At 44.6% G+C, this 18,128-nt stretch overlaps 2 protein-coding genes across 10 annotated transcripts in view; one reads left to right on the plus strand and one right to left on the minus strand.

The window, feature by feature from the left end:
- The window catches only part of GPSM2 (G protein signaling modulator 2), a 26,765-nt gene extending 22,754 nt beyond the window's left edge, over positions 1-4,011 (plus strand). For 2 of the 3 annotated variants that reach the window (XM_039726308.1, XM_039726305.1), the window contains exons 11-14: positions 526-702; positions 1,439-1,601; positions 1,742-1,959; positions 3,284-4,011. In XM_039726308.1, coding sequence (XP_039582242.1) covers positions 526-702; positions 1,439-1,601; positions 1,742-1,959; positions 3,284-3,448 — 723 coding nt within the window. In that variant the 3' untranslated portion in view covers positions 3,449-4,011. The remainder of the gene's footprint in view (positions 1-525; positions 703-1,438; positions 1,602-1,741; positions 1,960-3,283) is intronic. The other variant, XM_039726307.1, reaches the window with a different exon arrangement.
- CLCC1 (chloride channel CLIC like 1) lies at positions 1,303-17,834 on the minus strand. Of its 7 annotated transcripts, none has more exons than XM_039726318.1 (12): positions 17,691-17,834; positions 15,896-16,036; positions 14,063-14,155; positions 13,160-13,267; positions 10,633-10,854; positions 9,372-9,512; positions 8,165-8,258; positions 7,029-7,126; positions 6,802-6,948; positions 5,921-6,202; positions 4,804-5,050; positions 1,303-1,583 (listed from the first exon to the last, which is right to left on the minus strand). In XM_039726318.1, the coding sequence occupies exons 2-11, from the start codon at positions 16,025-16,027 to the stop codon at positions 4,823-4,825; spliced, it is 1,545 nt and encodes a 514-aa protein (XP_039582252.1). In that variant the 5' UTR covers positions 16,028-16,036; positions 17,691-17,834; the 3' UTR covers positions 1,303-1,583; positions 4,804-4,822. The 7 variants fall into 7 exon arrangements, with proteins under 7 accessions (XP_039582252.1, XP_039582250.1, XP_039582251.1 ...); XM_039726316.1 differs by having other exon boundaries at positions 15,881-16,036; XM_039726317.1 differs by lacking the exon at positions 17,691-17,834 and adding an exon at positions 17,379-17,636 and having other exon boundaries at positions 15,881-16,036.
- Positions 17,835-18,128: the final 294 nt, after the last annotated feature.

The following is an 18,128-nucleotide window of genomic DNA, read 5'->3' on the forward strand; positions in this document are numbered from 1 at the left end:
CAAAACAACTTCCCCCCCAAGCTCAGAAATCTTTTGGCAATGGGAGTTCCTGATTAAAATCCTTGTATCAGTCTATGAGAGATTTCTTTTATGTTCTGCCTTTCAACACTGGGCTGGCAATTCTGCATTAATTATTACAGTGGCAGACTGAAATTGATATTTTTCCCTCCACACTGGGATATCTAATTCCAGTCTCTTCAAGTAAAGCAAAGCCTGTTATGTTAATCAATAAAATCTCAAAGCACGTGCAGTCAGTACAGCTGAAGTCAGCACTGGTGCTCAAGAGCCTCTTTGTGTACATCCTTGTGGCTGCAAGAACAAAATAGTGTAAAGCTGCCTCATTTTGGGGAGGAAGAGCAGCAGCAAGTAAGAGGTAACAGTACTGGTAAGTAAAATCAAGGTACATCCTTGTGGCTGCAAGAACAAGCTGCCTCATTTTGGGGAGGAAAAGCAGCAGCAAGTAAGAGGTAACAGTACTGGTAAGTAAAATCAAAAGCCTTTATTTTCTGACTCTTGTTTTCTTAGGTTCCAAACTGGAACAGTGAGATTCTTGCTAAACAGAAACCACTGGTTGCCAAAACTTCAGCAAAACTTCATTTTGTAAATCGACTAAAAGGCAAAAAGTACAAAAATGGCACCACCTCCAAAGTTTTGCAGGATGCCAGTAACTCCATTGATCATCGACTTCCAAACTCTCAGAGGGTAGGTGTGGTGAGCTCATGGCCCTTACTCATCCTTGTGTGATCAGAATTGTGGAAAACACCTTCCTGGAGCCTGTTCAATTTAACATGATTTAAACACTGTGGCTCTAAACTGATGCAGAATCTGTCATTCTACAGCTCTCTCAGTGGTAGTGCCACCTTTAAGATTTTCCTACTATTGAAACATTTTATTTGTGGTGGATTTTTTTGAAGTTAGAAATAAAATTTGCAAGCTGAGGTTCTAAGTCTCTTCTAGACCTTACTTCTCCAAACTTAGCAAAATTTAGTTTTTCTGATTCAGGCAGTGGGAGGGATCTTGGACACACTTTTTAGGGTATTACACTCCTGAGAGAAGTCAGTTCAAAATAAAAGAACTGAGTCATTTGGGCCTGAGGAGACAAGGGTAACTGTTCAATGCTGGTCTTGTTTCTTCTTCCTCTCATAGGCAGTTGGGGTTTTCTTGGATTAATGGCTGAGGAGGAATAACTCCCATTTTACATGATCAGAGCACTGTTTCTTTCCATTTCAGAGAATGAGACATTTCTAATGTATTTCACTCTCCAAAATGCTGCCCTAGCATTACCATCTCTGGCTATAGAAATAGTTGACTAAAAAAAATTTATTTAATAAATTTCAGATATGTAAATATCAAGCATATCACTGGACTGAAACTCTGATGCAGTTGTCCCAGCTGTAGGCACTCTAAGGTCAAACACCCTCAATTTTCTCCTTTTCAGAAAAGCAGCCGTGAGACGATGGCAGACGAAGGGTTCTTTGATCTGCTGAGTCGGTTCCAGAGTAACAGGATGGATGATCAGAGGTGCTGCTTCCAGGAGAAGAACAGGCTCTCAGCTCCTTCAGTGGCAACATCCTCCACTCCACCTAAAACGATGATAAAATGTAAATTTTTTACAGTAAAATCTGTATTTGACTCGAGTTTTTGCCAAATACTATTTTCAGAATGTATTTCCGTGCAAGACTCACTACAGCAACGGATTCACTCCTAGGCTAACGTGACCTTGTTCTGTCTGTCCGGGCAGCCTTTTCCACGTCGGCGGTGTCCCCGCGCACGGACGAGTTCCTGGAGCTGCTGGCGAGCTCGCAGAGCCGGCGGCTCGATGATCAGCGCGCCAGCGTGGGAGAGCTGCCCGGGCTGCGGCTGCGCCAGCGCGGCAGCCACGCCCTGCTCGGCCACCTGGTGGCCAGCAGCAACAGGGACCTGGACGACGACTTCTTCGACATACTGATCAAATGCCAGGTAATGCTTAACAACCACAGCCAGCTTCTGGCCTGGGCCTCTACTGAGTTCCTGTAAGGAAGCCCCACTGTGTTTTAAGAGACGTATTGATCTGACTGATAAGGAAGAATGTAAGAGAAGAAAAGGTGAAGGTTGGGGTTTTTTAATTATCCAGTGTCTAGTAAGTATAATTTTGGTATTTACACCACAATAACTATTAGAAGTTAGAAATGCTTAAAAAGTGAAGAAAAACAAGTGAGGCTATTGCAAGGAGTATGTAAAATGGTTTTGAAGTGTTTAGACCTGGCTTGCTAAGGAGGGCACCTGATACACCAGCAATCCTAATTTATCAACTGAAAGAATTTAGTATCCAGGGTTTTGGTGGTAAGAGTGGTCATCATTCCCATGAGGTTAAGTTTTAATGATAGTTTATAGCAATATACAAGTGAAGTGACTGATTTTTAATTAGAGCATGTGCATATACCAATTAGACCAAAAGAAATTAAAAATACTTGCTGGTTTTTCTGATTGGTTGGTAAGCAGCCAAAAATACAAAATTCAGATGCTGAGTTCTTCAAAGGTCAGTAAGTATGGTGGCCTGGCTGAGAAAGCAGCACCTAGAATTGAGGCTACAGTGGCTGAAATAACCATGTTCTGTTACAGCAGCTCGTCTGTTTCCTTCTGTGAGTCAAGCAAAGAATCTAGAAATATTCTCTTTTAGGATTGGAAAAATATTTAATCTCCTCTGATCAGTATGGACTGCTTTAAACACAGAAGGGCTGCTGCCTTTAAGCCTTTTTGTCTCAAGGGTGCCTGTCCCAGGCCCACCCACCGCTGAAAGCTGTGCTGCTCCTCCTGTGCCCAGCCCAGCAGGTTCTACTCTGTAACCTTGGCATTAAACTGTACCCAGCTGCTAGGAGTGGAGGCAAGGGAGTGCCTTCCCAAATCTCACACCACTACAGCCATTTTTTAGTCCCTGTGTAAGGAAAGGAAGACAATCATATATTCCTGGTATATGAGACCAGAAACATCCTGTACTAATGCTAAAATCTCCTTCTGAACTAGGGACACTTAAATCTCATTTTGCAATATGTCAAAGAACTGAACTGGGGGATCATTTTCAGACATATGGGACAAGTGGGTCAGAGGAACCATTTTAGTTACACTTGGACCCAATAATTTCATTTAGCAAGTTTAACTTGAAACAAAACTTTTATAAATTAAATCTCCCTACCAGCTTTAAATCTGCCAGCAAAAGGTTTTAGTAGTTTTTTCACTTAGTATTGTTCACTTACTCCATATCTTCCTGTAAATATGCAGTGTTTATTGCTTGGTCTGTCTGCAGGGTTCCAGACTGGATGATCAGAGATGTGCTCCTCCAGGAGCTGCCAAAGGCCCCACTGTACCAGATGAGGATTTTTTCAGCCTGATTTTGCGCTCACAAGCAAAGAGAATGGATGAGCAGAGAGTCCACTTACCCTCAGCTATAAAGGGATCCAACTCCAGCTGAAGACCCCAGAAGTATGTACAGCAGCATCCTAGGGATCATTCTGGTTTGCTGGAAGAGCACACTTGCCTTTTTTAAGATGACTACAATTAGTAGCTCTGTGTCCTTTCTCCTGATTTTTCACAGAAATAGCAGCAGCATCGCCCTGGTGAGCAGCAGTTCAGAGCTGCTTGCACTTGGCAGCTGCTTTCAGAGCAGTGTCTGAGGTACTGGTTCTGTGTCTCCCTCTTACTTGCCTCTAGTCTATCAAAATTATTACGACTTTCTTTTTTCTCTGTCAATTCTCTCATTGCTCATTACTGGATTCTACCACTGTCTCAATCTAGTGAAAGACTTAAAATATTATGTTCTTTTTAAAGAAAATTTGATTTCCGCCCCTGATTTGTACTTCCTGAAAAAAAGTTCTGTTTTCTTTTATACTTTTTTAAAAAAAATGATTTTAAAAAAAGAAGAAATAGCTTTAGTTAGTCTCTTTGCAGAAACACAGTTTGGAAGAAACAGTAATTTCTATAAAAAATGAAACCATAGTTTTAATTCTGTTTAATAAAAAATAGTTTTTTCAAGCATTATGGTTTTTCGGCTATGGTTTTCAAGCTATCATATTTAGCTAACTGCTTCCCACATTAGTTCTGCAATCAGGAGAAGTTTTCAAGAAGTACTTACTTTCAAGAAACAGCTGCTCATGCTGCTCTACAGCCTGTGAGATACGTGCCCATGCACCAGGGAATCACAGGGGAGGTGGGCCTGGGACCTGCAGCACCCCCAACTTCCAGTGCCACACACAGGAAATGCACAGCTGCTGCTTCCTGTACCTGAGCTCAGCTCCTCTCCAGCTCTGGCTAAAGATGAGCCAGGCTGGGGGAGTTCTGGGGAACAACCACTGGCATGTCCATCCCCAGGGCAGCTCCTGCTCCTGGCCCTGTTCAGCTCTGAACTGCCTAAAAACCACCTGCTACAACACTGGGTTCTCACCCTCTGCAGATCATTACAGCAGGAGGAAATCCATCAGCTGTCCTAAAACTGAGCTGACCAGAAGCAAACTGATTTTGAAGAACATAAACCCAAAGACAGACCTGAGACATCTGAAGTGGGAGTTAGCATTATGGGAATGACTCAAAACTTATTACACAAACCTGATTTCCACCAAGCAGCAACACTCCAGAAGCCTGTTTTTTTTTCTGGCCACTTAAAGGTGTATCATCTTACTTAACACCTTTATTTCAGATTCCAGACAAGGTACCCTCTCCCAGATTTGACATTCCCACCTAACAGCTTACTGATGTTCTTCTCTCTCCTATACTTGAGAATGAGAGCAGAATTATCAAGTACATGACAAGTAAAGATTAGACAAAACTTACAGCAGGGCATGGGTTTTCCTCAGTCTCTTTCCTGGGAGTCAGGTAAAACACTCTCTTTCTTCTCTTCGCACGGCTCCTCAGCAGAACTTTTCCCTTCTAGGTTTTTATTAGGGTCACAGTTTTCTTCAGTCTCTTCCTTTACTTTGCCTGTCTCCTGTTTTTGCTGCTCAAGTGCAGCTTCTGCAGTAAGGTTTTCAGCTTTGAGAGTTTCAAGTCTATGAACTTCAGATTCAGTGTGCAACCTATTCTGCAAAAAATTAATAATAATCTATTAATTACGCAATCAAAAGTGACAGCATCTATTGTTTCACGTGCATCCCAGCTAAAGGGGTAGGGCTCACCCAAAGCATGATGGGCATTTTTTTCCCTCGGGAAACAAAACATGTAAATAAGCGCAATATAGAGTATAAATCTGTTCTGAATTTTCTGCAGTTTACAGGGAAGTCAGCACTGCTTTTTTCCTCCACACTTCTTCTGTGGGTTATCATGACTGCCCAGACTGAGAGACATACTGATCTCTCAAAACTGAAGCTGTCTTTACCATAAAGAGTTTTAATTCAGTATTTTCTTGCCACAGTTAGCCATTGCAAGATATTTTTCCAGAAGAAACACATCCAAGACACCTTTATCAAACTGTTCCATAGGGGAACGTGTGGCTCCTTAGCTCCTCTCTCCCCAGATCTGGGTTTAAGCGTGTTGGTTAAATGTGTTGTAGCAGGTGCCACTGCAATCTGCTCAGTTTAATGCCAGCTCCCAGAGCTCCAGCAGACACCTCGGGCTGTGCTCTGTGGGACCCCGGTACCTGTGGGACCCCAGTCCCTGTGGGACCCCAATCCCTGTGGGACCCCAGTCCCTGTGGGACCCCAATCCCTGTGGGACCCCAGTCCCTGTGGGACCCCAATCCCTGTGGGACCCCAGTCCCTGTGGGACCCCAATCCCTGTGGGACCCGCCTCGGGCTGTGCTCTGTGGGACCCCAGTCCCTTTGGGACCCTGGTACCTGTGGGACCCTGGTACCTGTGGGACCCCGGTCCCTGTGGGACCCCAGTCCCTGTGGGACCCCAATCCCTGTGGGACCCCAGTCCCTGTGCGACCCCAGTCCCTGTGCGACCCTGGTACCTGCGTGTCCGGCTCGTCGCTGGTGTGTGCCGTGTCCGTGCTCCTGCGGCTGCTGCCAGCTCTCAGCCTGGGGAGAGGCCTCGTGGCAGCGTCCCCTCTGTCCTGGTGGCCTCTGGGCACAAACGGCTGCTGCTGCACATAGTACTCCTCTGCTGGCCTCCCATCGTACTGCCCAAAGGCTATTTGCTCCTGCTCACCAGCAGGCAGAGGAAGACTCTTCTTCTGAGAAGACCTTAAGTATCTTAATGCAGATACTGATGATCCTGCACCATAGCAGAAAGTCTGGGGAAGAGGAAAAACACCCAAACTAAGCAAAACACCAAATATCTGCAGCCTATGGTTTTCACAGATGTCCTGTCATATATCTGAAAGACCCTGAAGGAAAAGCTCAGGTGAAGAGAATGGCTCCAGCACAAGCTTCCTGCAGTCTGAGCACGCTGCAGGAACTGCCAGGCTGGATGCAGTTCAGTGTCAGTGCTACATTAAAGATGTTTAAAGCTCAAACTCAATGCCTTCGTGTTAAATGCCAACTACACACATCACAATGTAATGATTCACAGAAGAAATGGGAACTAAGGTGAAGTAAACTGTCAGAGACCCTAAGATTTTAAGCAGTTTAATGCTACTATATCCCACTTGGGGAGTGGGAAAGGAATACAGTTTCAATACAAAACTTGGCTCTTTTAATTCCTAGAACAACAGTAGTATGAAGCCTTTGTCAAGAAAAAATTCCCTTGCAGAAGTAATTTCTTTGTGCTAAGAAATCTGTTCAGTTGTACAAACGAGATATATTAATATAATAGACAATACTTAAATATAAACACATTTAATATTTAAAAAATAAAACGGAGTTTCTAAATGTAAGATGAATGTATACAAACCAGGACACCCAGAGCCATCGTAATGAGCACTGGAACCTGCAGAATTAACGGTATCTCCTTCATAAGTGCCTTGATGAATTCACCAATACCTTGTCCTATGTCCTTCAAAGGCTCAGTTACAAAGTTGGTGAAAGTTACTGCCAAGGCCTAGAAAATAAACAGAAGATCAGAGTTGTCACACAAACAACAACCGAGGCCTTGGCAGTCCCTTTGGGCTTGGCACATACCTTTGATGGTGGAACCATATAAACAGGATTTACAAGCAGAATCTCATAATACTTCTTACAGGGATCATCCTGAAACGTCCACGTACTTCGAAGCCATTCTGAAGTCAAAGCAAACACATATTATTACAACTTTTTAAGAAGATATTCTGTGACACAGCAGCAATACAGAAAGGAGCATTTTGGTTACAGATATTAAGAGAACTCTTCTAGATACAGTTCAAAACTGAGATTTATTTTTACACATCTGAGATTGGCTTGGCAGTACAGGGGGATGCAGGAAGGGGAGGGAAGGCTGGAAACAAAGAGAAGAACCTGAAGTTTTCCCATGTATAATCAAGAAAGCTCTTTATGGTGAGATAGTTCCCAGAAGCCTCAGGGAAAAAAGTCTCATCTGTGGAAACTATGAACTTGCACACTGTGTTCACAGCTACTGACACAGCAGTAACACTGTGTTATTGCCCATCTGCCAGTCTGCAGGGAGATTGAAATTGTCTACTTTGGTTGCTGGATTCAAGGGTCTCTTTTAGTTACCAGCAGGAAGTCTTACTTCTTAAGAGAACTTTTACATTATAAATAAGTGATTCATGACATCAGTGTTTCTGTAGTTCAGTTTTACTGCAGTCAGAACATAAATCATTGACATGTAATCAAAAACAACAGAGAAATTACACAGGGAAGACCATAACAAGCACTCTAAGAGCTGCCACCTGTCATCTACCTGCTATAGCACTGGAGAGAAGTAACAGCTAATAAAAAAAAATCAGCTTCCTCTGTAAAGCACTAACACCTGAATAAACAACTACAGATCCAATTCCTGAAATCATAGGCCTGATACATGAAAAAAAATCCTTGTCCTGACCTCTGCCTGCTTGGCTTTAGTAAACAGCACTGAATGGTACTGGGGAAACAGGTAAGTTACAAGACAAAGTAACACCATGACATATCCCAAGTACAGCTGTCATCAGTTCTCCTCCCAAGGCCTAGAAAACAAAGTCTTATGGGATGGGAAAAGGGTAAAACCATGTAATCATGTCTTGAAGAGAATTCCCATGAAGAAATCTGAGTATCCTGGGATACTATGGATTGATATTTTGCGATCTTAACTACTACTGCAAAGTACCGAGACAAGAACTCACCCACGAGACTTCCATACCACTCCAGCTTCTCTGCACAGACCTTGTCAAACTGCTCCATCTTGGCCATCTCTGCCTGGTGCTGAGCGAAGGCCAGCTGCAGGGAAACACACCCTGAGGGCTGCAGCCAGGAGTGCTGCTCCTCAGCCAGCCCTGCTGCTCTCAGCAGCCTTGGGAGAGTTCCCCACATCAATGAGGATTTCCCCCTTGTCCCCTTGTAATGACAATTCCCCATGTAATATGTATTTAGAAAAGTTTACTGCCTAAACAACCTAATGGAGTTAAATTCTAAGAACTTCCTAGAAATGGAGAAAACCCCTAAGATAATGGCTACCTCCAAGTTATTCTCCAAAAGGAGTCTGAATTGTCAAAGGACCAGACTCCAGTATTCAAAGATACAAGTTCAAGGCAAAAGTAAACTGATGACATATTTTCTTAAAATGTTTCTGTAATAGAGATACAGCTATCATGCAATTACTAGTTAAAACATCCTCTTTTTTTTTCAAATAATTCCCATAAGAAATACCTGTATTTATTATAGTTTTGCCTTACTGTTTGCAACTGATAATCAAAACAGAAAAATTCAAATCATCTGTTGCAAAACTGACATTCTTCAGTGCCTCAATCCAAGCCATTGGTATGGCATTCCAACCTCATGCCAGAGCCACTCTCCAGCACTCTGCCACCCCTGGGTCTGACAAGCTGCAGTTCAATCCCGATTGACAAGATGTGAGGGCAGATTTTGTGGCTGGGCTTTGATCTGGTATCCTAAATTCCTCCTCAATAAAACTGATCCGATTGTACCATCAGCCACTTAGTAATCATGAATGAGGCATTTATCTGGTCTATCACATGAAACAGTTTCTACCAGGGAATTTTAAGAAAAAACCTCCCCTGAATATATTTCTGTGTACCTTTTCTACCCAGCTGCTTTAGTCAGAGGTTACATCTGCCTTGCCCATGTAGTGATATCAGAGTTCTAGGGCTCTCTGAATTTTGTGCACCTCTACAGCAGAATACAGTTGTCAGGGTTTCTTTTGTTCTTTACACCTAACACACCTACCAACATGCAAAAAAAAATGTTTATCCCTTTTTTATTTTGCAGTTAATGAAAAGCTGTATGTAAACTAACCAAAGGAACTAAACAACATTAACTCTCTCATAACTGTGAAGTTCTAAGCCAAAGAGGCATTAAGACTACAGAACTTACCGTGTACAAGTAAAACCAGTTCCACACAAAACTGACGAGGAAAGTTAGAAATATAACATATTTCAGCTGGACAAAGCGAGCAACATACGTCCGCAGCTCTGTAGCCATGAGAGTTACAATGCACACCAAGCACAAGAGTAGCTGAAAAAGAAAAGAGGAAGAATTATGACCCAGATTTGGACCTTTTCAAGCTTACTGAAAGTACACATGAAGAAACTTCCAAGTTTTGTTTTTACTAATGTCATTTACATAGAATAGCTGAGGAGTTTTTCTTTGCTTCCCCAGCCCATGTGAGCAGCACAAGGCAGAACAGTTTTGTGGCAGTGCTAATATCCATCCCTGTCATAGCCTTATATTGCAGGTGCTCATTTGTTTCTTGTGATATTTAGTTATTTCTTCCTTAGAATGTTTGTTACATTAGTAACCACACGACCACACTATCAAATTGGTGTCAGCCAGTGCTTGAGCAGTTTGTGCCAGCTCTGAACCACAGAACAATTGCTGACAACTCCTGCACTTTGGTAAAAAGACAAAGTTACAGTTTGAGTACCAGCAGCAAGACTTCAAAGAAGCACTCCACAGTCTTTCCACCTAAGGACCCCTATCAGAGGTTACTGACAGCCTGCTTTTGCCATCTGGCTTCCAGGGACCCCTCAAATCTAGACAAGCTACTTGCAAGATTATGTCAGCATAAAACACTGGCATAATCTGAATTGTAAAGATTTATTCAGAAAGCTTCAGCTTATTAGAGATCCTCAGCTTAGCACTTTATAATTCCCATAGTCATGCTCTCCTCTCCAACCCTACACAATTTTTTCCACAAAATTTGCAAAAGCCTCTGACCTATAGGAGTTTAAATATATACTTGTCTCAGTATATATTCCAACTCTTGGAGAAGCCAAGATTCAAGGACTACATGAACAAGAGAAACATGGAAGATCTCTAATGCATGTCAGTTCTAGTGGTAAGAAAGTGCTAGAGCACAACGAGTCTGGCAGCACAGAGATTAAAGACAAGAAAAAAAAAGCACACCAGGAAAAAAGCCCCAAATCAAAGGTACAATGGAGAACAGATGACCACAGGAACAAAAAACCTTAAATTCCTTCTTAAAGCAAATACATCCTTCAGCAACCACAAAAAAATGAGTCACTAGAAGTATGATGGAAAGAATTGCTTTATCTGTGGAGTTAAGATGGTAATATTGGCTAGCACAGAGAAACTGAAGAAAACAGCAATTAAAAGCAATAATCAATTCTCTTACCCAAAACAAATTATACAGATCAATTCCAAAGGTGTCTTCAAATCTCCAACGCCAAGCCTCATCATCATGGTGCTTAAAATTGACCAAAATATCACTCAGTGCCTCATCCAGGGCACCTGGCTGCCAGGCTTCCTCATTGACAAACCTGAGGATCTCCAAATACGTCTGTCGTGTAAGAATGATCTCAGCATCGTAATGGACTTGGCCCACATCTTCCCCAGGCTGAATGCAAAGCAAAGCAAAACAATGGTTAAAAGCTGCTTATTTGGAAACAGAAATGCATCCATAGGCCAAAACTGATCACATTCATTCCACCCACTGCAGGATGGAAACATGGGACAGGGGTCACACTATGATTCTATAAACTTTTTGTTCATCTATACGACAAGAAACACAAACTGGTTTGTCATCTTTCAATTTTACAGAAAAAAAAAACCCTAAAAAAATAAACTATCTCACTTGTTACTAAGATTTCAGGACCAGTGCTCATTAACAAGGAATAATTATATATATACTATGTGTGCCTCAGTCAAAGCTGGACAATACACATAGGAACTATTAAACACTAGAATAAGAAGTTTTACATTGCTAAATGTAATGTTCCTTATTTAACAGTAATTTTGCTTATTATTAAAATCAATTCTTCTACCTCTGAATAAACAAAATCCAAAGACAATATAATAAAGTGCCCAGCCAACAACTAAAGTATCATGCAGCCACTCCCTCCAATATCCCTCCTGGTGGGGAGGAGAATGAGAAAAAAGGTAAACCTCATGAGCTGAGACAAGAACAGCAAACAAAATAAAAAGTGATGGTAATAATACTACTAGTCACGAAAAGAGAGAAAGAAGGAAATAAAACCCAGATGAACAAGTGGTGCACAGTGCACCTTCTCCCCAGGCTGACCAAGCCCACCCTCCAGCAGCAGTGAGCCCCTCCCAGGCAGCTCCCCCAGCTGATGCTGAGCACAGCACCACGGTCTGCAGGGGCCCTGTGGCAGCTCAGCTCAGCTCAGCTCAGCTGCCCTGGCCACGCTCCCCCACAGCTCCTCCTGCACCTCTCGCTGGCACCAGGCACGGAGGAGTCCTTGACTTAGAGAGAGCACCCCTGAAACACCAGAGTGTTATCAACAGTGCACTCCCACTGAATCCAAAACACAGCACTGCACCAGCTACCAGGAACACAATTCACCCTACCCCAGCTGCAACCACTGCATGAGGAAAGTAATAAGGTGATTCTTATATGGAAACTCTAATAAGCTACTATTGGTTTGGGCAGGAAGTGACCTTAAAGATAATCTAGTTCCAATCCTCATGGTCAGGTACACCTTCCACTAGACCACACTGCTGAAAGCCCCATCCAGCCTGGCCTTGAATGCTTCCAGGGATGGGGCATCAACAACTTCTCTGGACAACTTCTTCCAGTGCCTCACAACCCTCAGAGCAAAGAATTTCTTCCCAGTATCTAATCCAAACCTCCTCTCTTTCAGTTTAAAGCCATTCCCCCTTTGTCCTAGCACTGCACACCCCCATCAAAGGTCCCTCTTGTAGGCCCCCCTTTGGGTACTCAAAGGGTCTCTAAGGTCTCTTCAGAGCCTTCTCTTCCCCAGGCTGAACAGCCCAGCTCTCTCAGCTTGTTTTTGTAGGGGAGATGCTCCAGCCCTCTGACCATGCCTGTGGCCTCCTCTGGACTTGCTTCAACAGGTCCATGTTCCTCTCTGCACTGGGGACCCCAGAGCTGGACACAGCACTGCAGGCTGGGTCTCAGAGCAGAGGGGCAGAGTCCCCTCCCTGCCCTGCTGCCCGCACTGCTTTGGATGCAGCCCAGGCTGCAGTTGGCTCTCTGGGTGGCAAGCTCACATTGCCAGGTTCACTGGCACTCCCCAAGTCTTTCTCCTGAGGGAGTCCCAGTCCATCCTCCACCCAAGCCTATTCTTCTTCCTGGCACTGCCCCATCAGGACCTTGCACTTGGAATCACTGAACTTCATGAGTTTTGCATGGACCCCCTCTCTCAAGCCTGTCAGGGTCCCCCTGGCCAGCATCCCTTCCTTAGGGGTTTAATTCCATCTGGGCTTTAGCTTTCCTAACTTGATGCCTGCCCCTGCTTGGACAATCTCTCTGCACTTCTCCCAGGTTACCTGTCCTCACTTCCACCCTCTGCAGGTTAACATGGTAGACCTACAATACAGGCCTTATAAATCTACAACAAACGACCCAAATCCGGCTCCTTCCAGTTTCCAACCATTAATGTGACCACAACAAGGTGTTCCTATAGCTGCATTCCAGCAACAAATGTTACAATACAATGAATTCACAAAGCCTTCCTTTGGATGCTTTACAGATCACATGACAACTGTGTCTCCTCAGCAGTACAGGATGCACAAACTTCTATCATCTTTGCCATTCATTTCATTTCAAGTACACCAGTGTAATTACTCAATGCTTGGTAACTGTGAAAACTACATAAAGCAGCAATATGAATTCATTTTAATTAAGTATTTCTTTAAATGACTGTTCAAATACTTACAAGACCAAGTTTTCCACCTTCATTTAAAATCTTATTCAAGAACCGCTTAAAAATGTAAAAGCTACGGCTCTCCTGTGATTTGGCATTCCTCTTCTCACACTCTGCAATCTGCAATAGTGCAAAAGACACCTGAATTCACTTTGCTCAAACCAGCTTCTTCATAGGAGAGAAAAAACCCCAAATATACCAACACATTTAACAGGGGCACATTTCTTTAGTTTACAATGATTCCATGGTTAGTATGCCAGGTAAAAAGCATATGCAGTTACTGAACATACTACTTTCCATGGAACTGGCCAGTACCAGATCTGCTAGTAATATTCAGATCCTGACTTCACTAAGGCTAGAAACAAATGCAAACACCTAGAGCTCCTTACATTTTAAGTTTGCATCAGGAAAAAAAAAGAGAGAATTGCCAAAAAATCGAAGTAACTAAAACAATATTAAAATGACACATATCCCTCTGGGTATCCAAAAGGCTGAGGGCAGTAAGGGCCCCAGCAGCAGCCCCAGCACCCCCACATCCTGGGAAGGGGTCAGACAGCAGCACCTGAGAGCTGCAGCTCTGCACATTGCCCTGGTCTGTGTGCCCACAACCCCTTAAAACCAAACAGGACTGAGTAGCTTGAGAACAGCATGGGGTAATCAGCACCACACCTTTAAACTGTTGACACTACCTACCTCCTATTGATTTTGTTACACCATAAAACATGTCAGGAAACAGACCTTTGTAGGCAGAACAACAACTTGAATTCAAACCACTTCCAGTCTCTCCTCTGCCTAGAGGTTCCCCTTCCATAAAGAATGAATGATGCCAGCAATACACCCATTTGACACTATCCAGAAGAGCACCATCAGAAAGCACAGACTATAAAACATGGGGAAATATTCTGAAGAACAAACCTTGTGTTGCAAGGAATCTACTACCCTGGAACAACGTAAGACTTCAGCACTGACTGTATCTGCAGCCTCTTCCTCAGAGTCATGATAGTTTGGCTAGAATTAAAAAAAAGAAAACCATATTTTCAGACTCCAAGAATTTGACCAACATGCCCTATTACACTTCTGCAGTCACGTCACTTTAGAAGGAGCAAAGGAGCTAAAAAGTGAGTACAGATCTTTGCTGCTAATTCTCTCCCAGGGACACTGCAGTTACCTCTCTGGTGTTATTTTAGGCTCCAGCTGGAAAATTACTTTATCTAAATGCATGCTACCTTCAAAAGGTGAGGTCTTGCCTGTCCTCCCCCACTTGCCCTTTCCCCTCCTTCGAGTGCTGGCGATCCACAGAGTGCACCAGATTAGATAATGGCACTGGCTAAAAACTGACTCAGCAGGCAAAGGGGCAGTTTTCAGCCAGGTGAATTCCCAGTCCAGCTGGCAACACCATCAGCCAGACTGCAAGTAAACATAAACCCCATTTTGGGCTGCCTGCCTTTATCTGCTCCAGAGCACTCCACGGTTTCTGTCCAGTGCTCAGACCCAGTCAGAGCAGAGCTGCAAACAACCACGTGTGCACACTGAGGGAAGCCTCCAAGAGGAAACACAACACACACCAACCAGTGAACTCATGCTGAAACAAAGTTTGGTTGTGAGGACTTGAGCAGCCCACACAGCCTGCCCACCTAAAAACTCTCTGCAGATCACAAAAGAAATCCTGAGAAGATGGACTAACACAAAGTAGTAATTTTTTTAGTCTAAGATGTAGTTCTATGTTTGTGGGAGACAACAATAAAGCTACTACTTTTTTATATAAAGCTGAAACACCTGGGCTCCAGGCTCAAAAAGCCAAAGCTTGCTGCTGGATCTTAAGGATGCTAATGACTATCAGGTGGACCTGGAGAAGTTGGAGGTTGATGAGGAAAGCTGTGGAGAGCAATAAAACACTCTGCATCTTTTAAGCTTCAGAAAATTATGCTCTGTAGTGTTTAAACAGTATTACTCCAGACTGTAAAACCAAACCTGAAAGCTGAATAATGGCAAAGATCAAGGGTGCCCTTACAACCACCTCCAGTTTGCAGTGCCAAGTGTGCACACATGCACAAGACAACCAACATGCATCTAATGGTATTTAGAGTCTGCTCCTCATACAAGACAGAGAAAATTCCTCTTCTTAGAACTGAGTTTTCTCCTAGTTCCATCTTCTCTTCTGTGTTAATGATTCATTAAAAGTACAGCACTCAATCCCTAGTCTGACCTTTCTTCTGAAAACTGAGGCCCGGCATTACAAAACACCATTAAAATTCACAATAGTCCCACACAAAAAAATGGGAAACTAGTTCCTATTGCTGGGAAACTGACTGATTAAAATAAAATATAATAATTAACTTTAGCTCCCCCCAACTTTTATCAGTTAGGAACCTGATTTTCAAGATATTTAAGACTATACTTGAGAAATTAGCAAGAGCTGCTTAACCCAGAACTTCTCAGAGCAGTAACCTGTGGTGCCACAACCTGCATAAATTAGCACCACCTGTGAAAATACAAAAAACCTGCTTGATGTGACTTGATCTGAGTGCAACAGAAGCTCACCAGGGAAAGGTCCAGAGCTAATTACACTATTTTTCCCTTGCAACTTTAACCATGGACACAAAGACTTTTCTGTGTATGGATTCAACTACAACATAATAAGCCCTTAAAAACATTGTACTGCTATCATTATTTACTGTCACAGTTTAAAAGCAATCTTCCAACAGCACTTAGCTTTTTGGGAGAGACACACACCCTTTCTTTCTCTACCTTGTAAGGTCTTCTCATTGTTCCTGATGCTGCATCATAATTGAGCATATCCGTGGGGTCAATCCATTCATCTTCTTGAACTTTACAGCTCCCTATCAGCACGACTGCACACAACACCGAAGGAAACAGCATCCTGTATCACTGAATAGAACAAGAAATTCAGGTATTTAGCTCAGGGTATAACATGCTGTATGAAAAAATGACACAATCTTACATGAAAAAAACTAAAAGTGGAGCTTTTCAAAAACTCAGTTCTCCATTAAGCAGGTTTAAACTCACTTCCCTATTTCTTCAGAAGGAAAATGCTGACAATAATATGCACAATTAAACTGTATTATTTGAGTGGATCGATACCCCTGACTTTGTTACCAGCCGGTGTAGCACAGAGTTCAGTATTGCTAAATATGATAAAACAGTGCAGAACTCCAGCACGCTTCACCACAAGGGCATTGTGTCAACACTAAAGCAAACTTTGCTGTCACATTAAGGGGAAGATTTGGCAGAAAAACTGCCCTTGCATTTCAGCTGTTCCTCGGATAGCAGAGGGGCTGGGAGTGGCTGTGCTTTGATTCTGAGGGATGGCAAATCCAGCACTGAAAAGGGAAGCACAGAGCCAGTGCAGCACTGTGGCTGCAGTCACAGTCAGTAAGTACCACCACAATCACAGTTCACAAACAGCGTGACAGACACACTGTGAGTCTGGCCATGTCCAGCAGACTCTCCTGGCCACACCAGTCTGGAAACGCTCAACAACCCTCAGGTGCAAAACACTGTAATTTGCCGAGCAACAGAAATGCTGGATTGCCGGTGATAAACACACCGTCTGCAGGAGCACATGAACGCAAAAAATATCAGCAATAAACAGACAAAAAATACGTTCCAGTGGAAGAGGACTAAAAGCACAATCGCCAACAGCAGCTGGCTCTCTGAATCCCCTGAGGGAGCGCTCGGAGCTCGGCATTCCTACGGGGGAGGAAAAGGCACAGCCCGCCGACACAGCCAGCATACAAAGGGGCAGTCTCCTCTGACCTCCGCCCCTCTTAACCTCTATTTATATTGGTTTTTTTGAGGGAGGGTAAAAGGTAGAGTTTCAGTTGATGACACTTCATATTTAGGCGTAGTTTGAGTGACTTTAAAGCATGTACACGTCTTACTTCATTAGCACACGCGGGGGTGTGGAAAGTAATCCGTATTTTCGAGTTAACGGAGCACGTTCAGGTTTTGGTTGCCTTTTGGGTCACTCCTTTGGCTAGTTCCCCTTGGCCGCATTGTTTTATAAAGAGCATGGCCGCAACACCTCCAGCCGTTCCATTAGCTTTGTTCCCTCTCTGAGAGCGAAACCCCGCGCTGCCTCAGAGATCCTGCTCCTTAGGGAGCAAGGCAGCCTAGAGAACTACTGCCAACGCTGACACTGCCCCTTGCTGAACGTTGGTTTCGGTATCCCTTCACGAAGGGGCCAGCATGCCCGTCACGCGGAACTCACCTTGGCCAGCCTTGCAGGGACATCCCCGCCGGGCCTGGCGCCACGGCCTGGGCTCCTGGTGCGGCTCCGCCAGGCCCCGGCCCCGCTCCGGCCCGGCGCAGGCCGGCACTGCCGCCCGAGAGCTGCGGGAGCCGCCAGGGCCATACAGGAACGGCCCCGCACGCCTCTCCCCCGCCTTCGCCTCCGTCACGTCGCAGCCGCCACCGCGCTCCGCCGAGACGCGCAGCCCTCAACCCCTCCCCGCTCCTCCTCGCCCGACACCGCGCAGGCCCGGCCCGCCCCGCCCGCAGCCCCGCTCGCCGCCCGCGGTACCTGAGGGGCCGCGGCGTTCCCGGCGTTCAGCCGCTGTGTTTACCCGCTGCGGGGCCGCCCCGCCGGCCGCTCCTCCCGGCGCCTCCGCTGCCCAGCCGGGGGCGGCTCCGCCCAGGAAGCGCCGCGGAGCAGCGGCCGCGGAGGCGCCGCCTGGCCCCAGGCCCCGCCCCGAGCCCCGGCTGCGAGCGGAGCCCGGCACAGAGGCGAACCCCGGCTAAAGGCAGGCTGAGGCACAACAGGCGGGGGGCAAAATGATGGATGTAAAACCAGACCCGCCCTGTAAAGACACAACTGGGAGTGAAATTAATGTCAGGAAATCACTATTGCTATAGATATACTCATGTAAATAGACTGACAGCTTTGACCACAGAGAGACAACTAAAGAAACGCTATTTCCTCCAAAGCAGCTTTCATTGTATCATACATCCATATTATTGT

Source organism: Passer montanus, unplaced genomic scaffold (genome assembly GCF_014805655.1).
Source record: "Passer montanus isolate IOZ18808 unplaced genomic scaffold, ASM1480565v1 scaffold58, whole genome shotgun sequence".
NCBI lineage: Eukaryota > Metazoa > Chordata > Aves > Passeriformes > Passeridae > Passer > Passer montanus.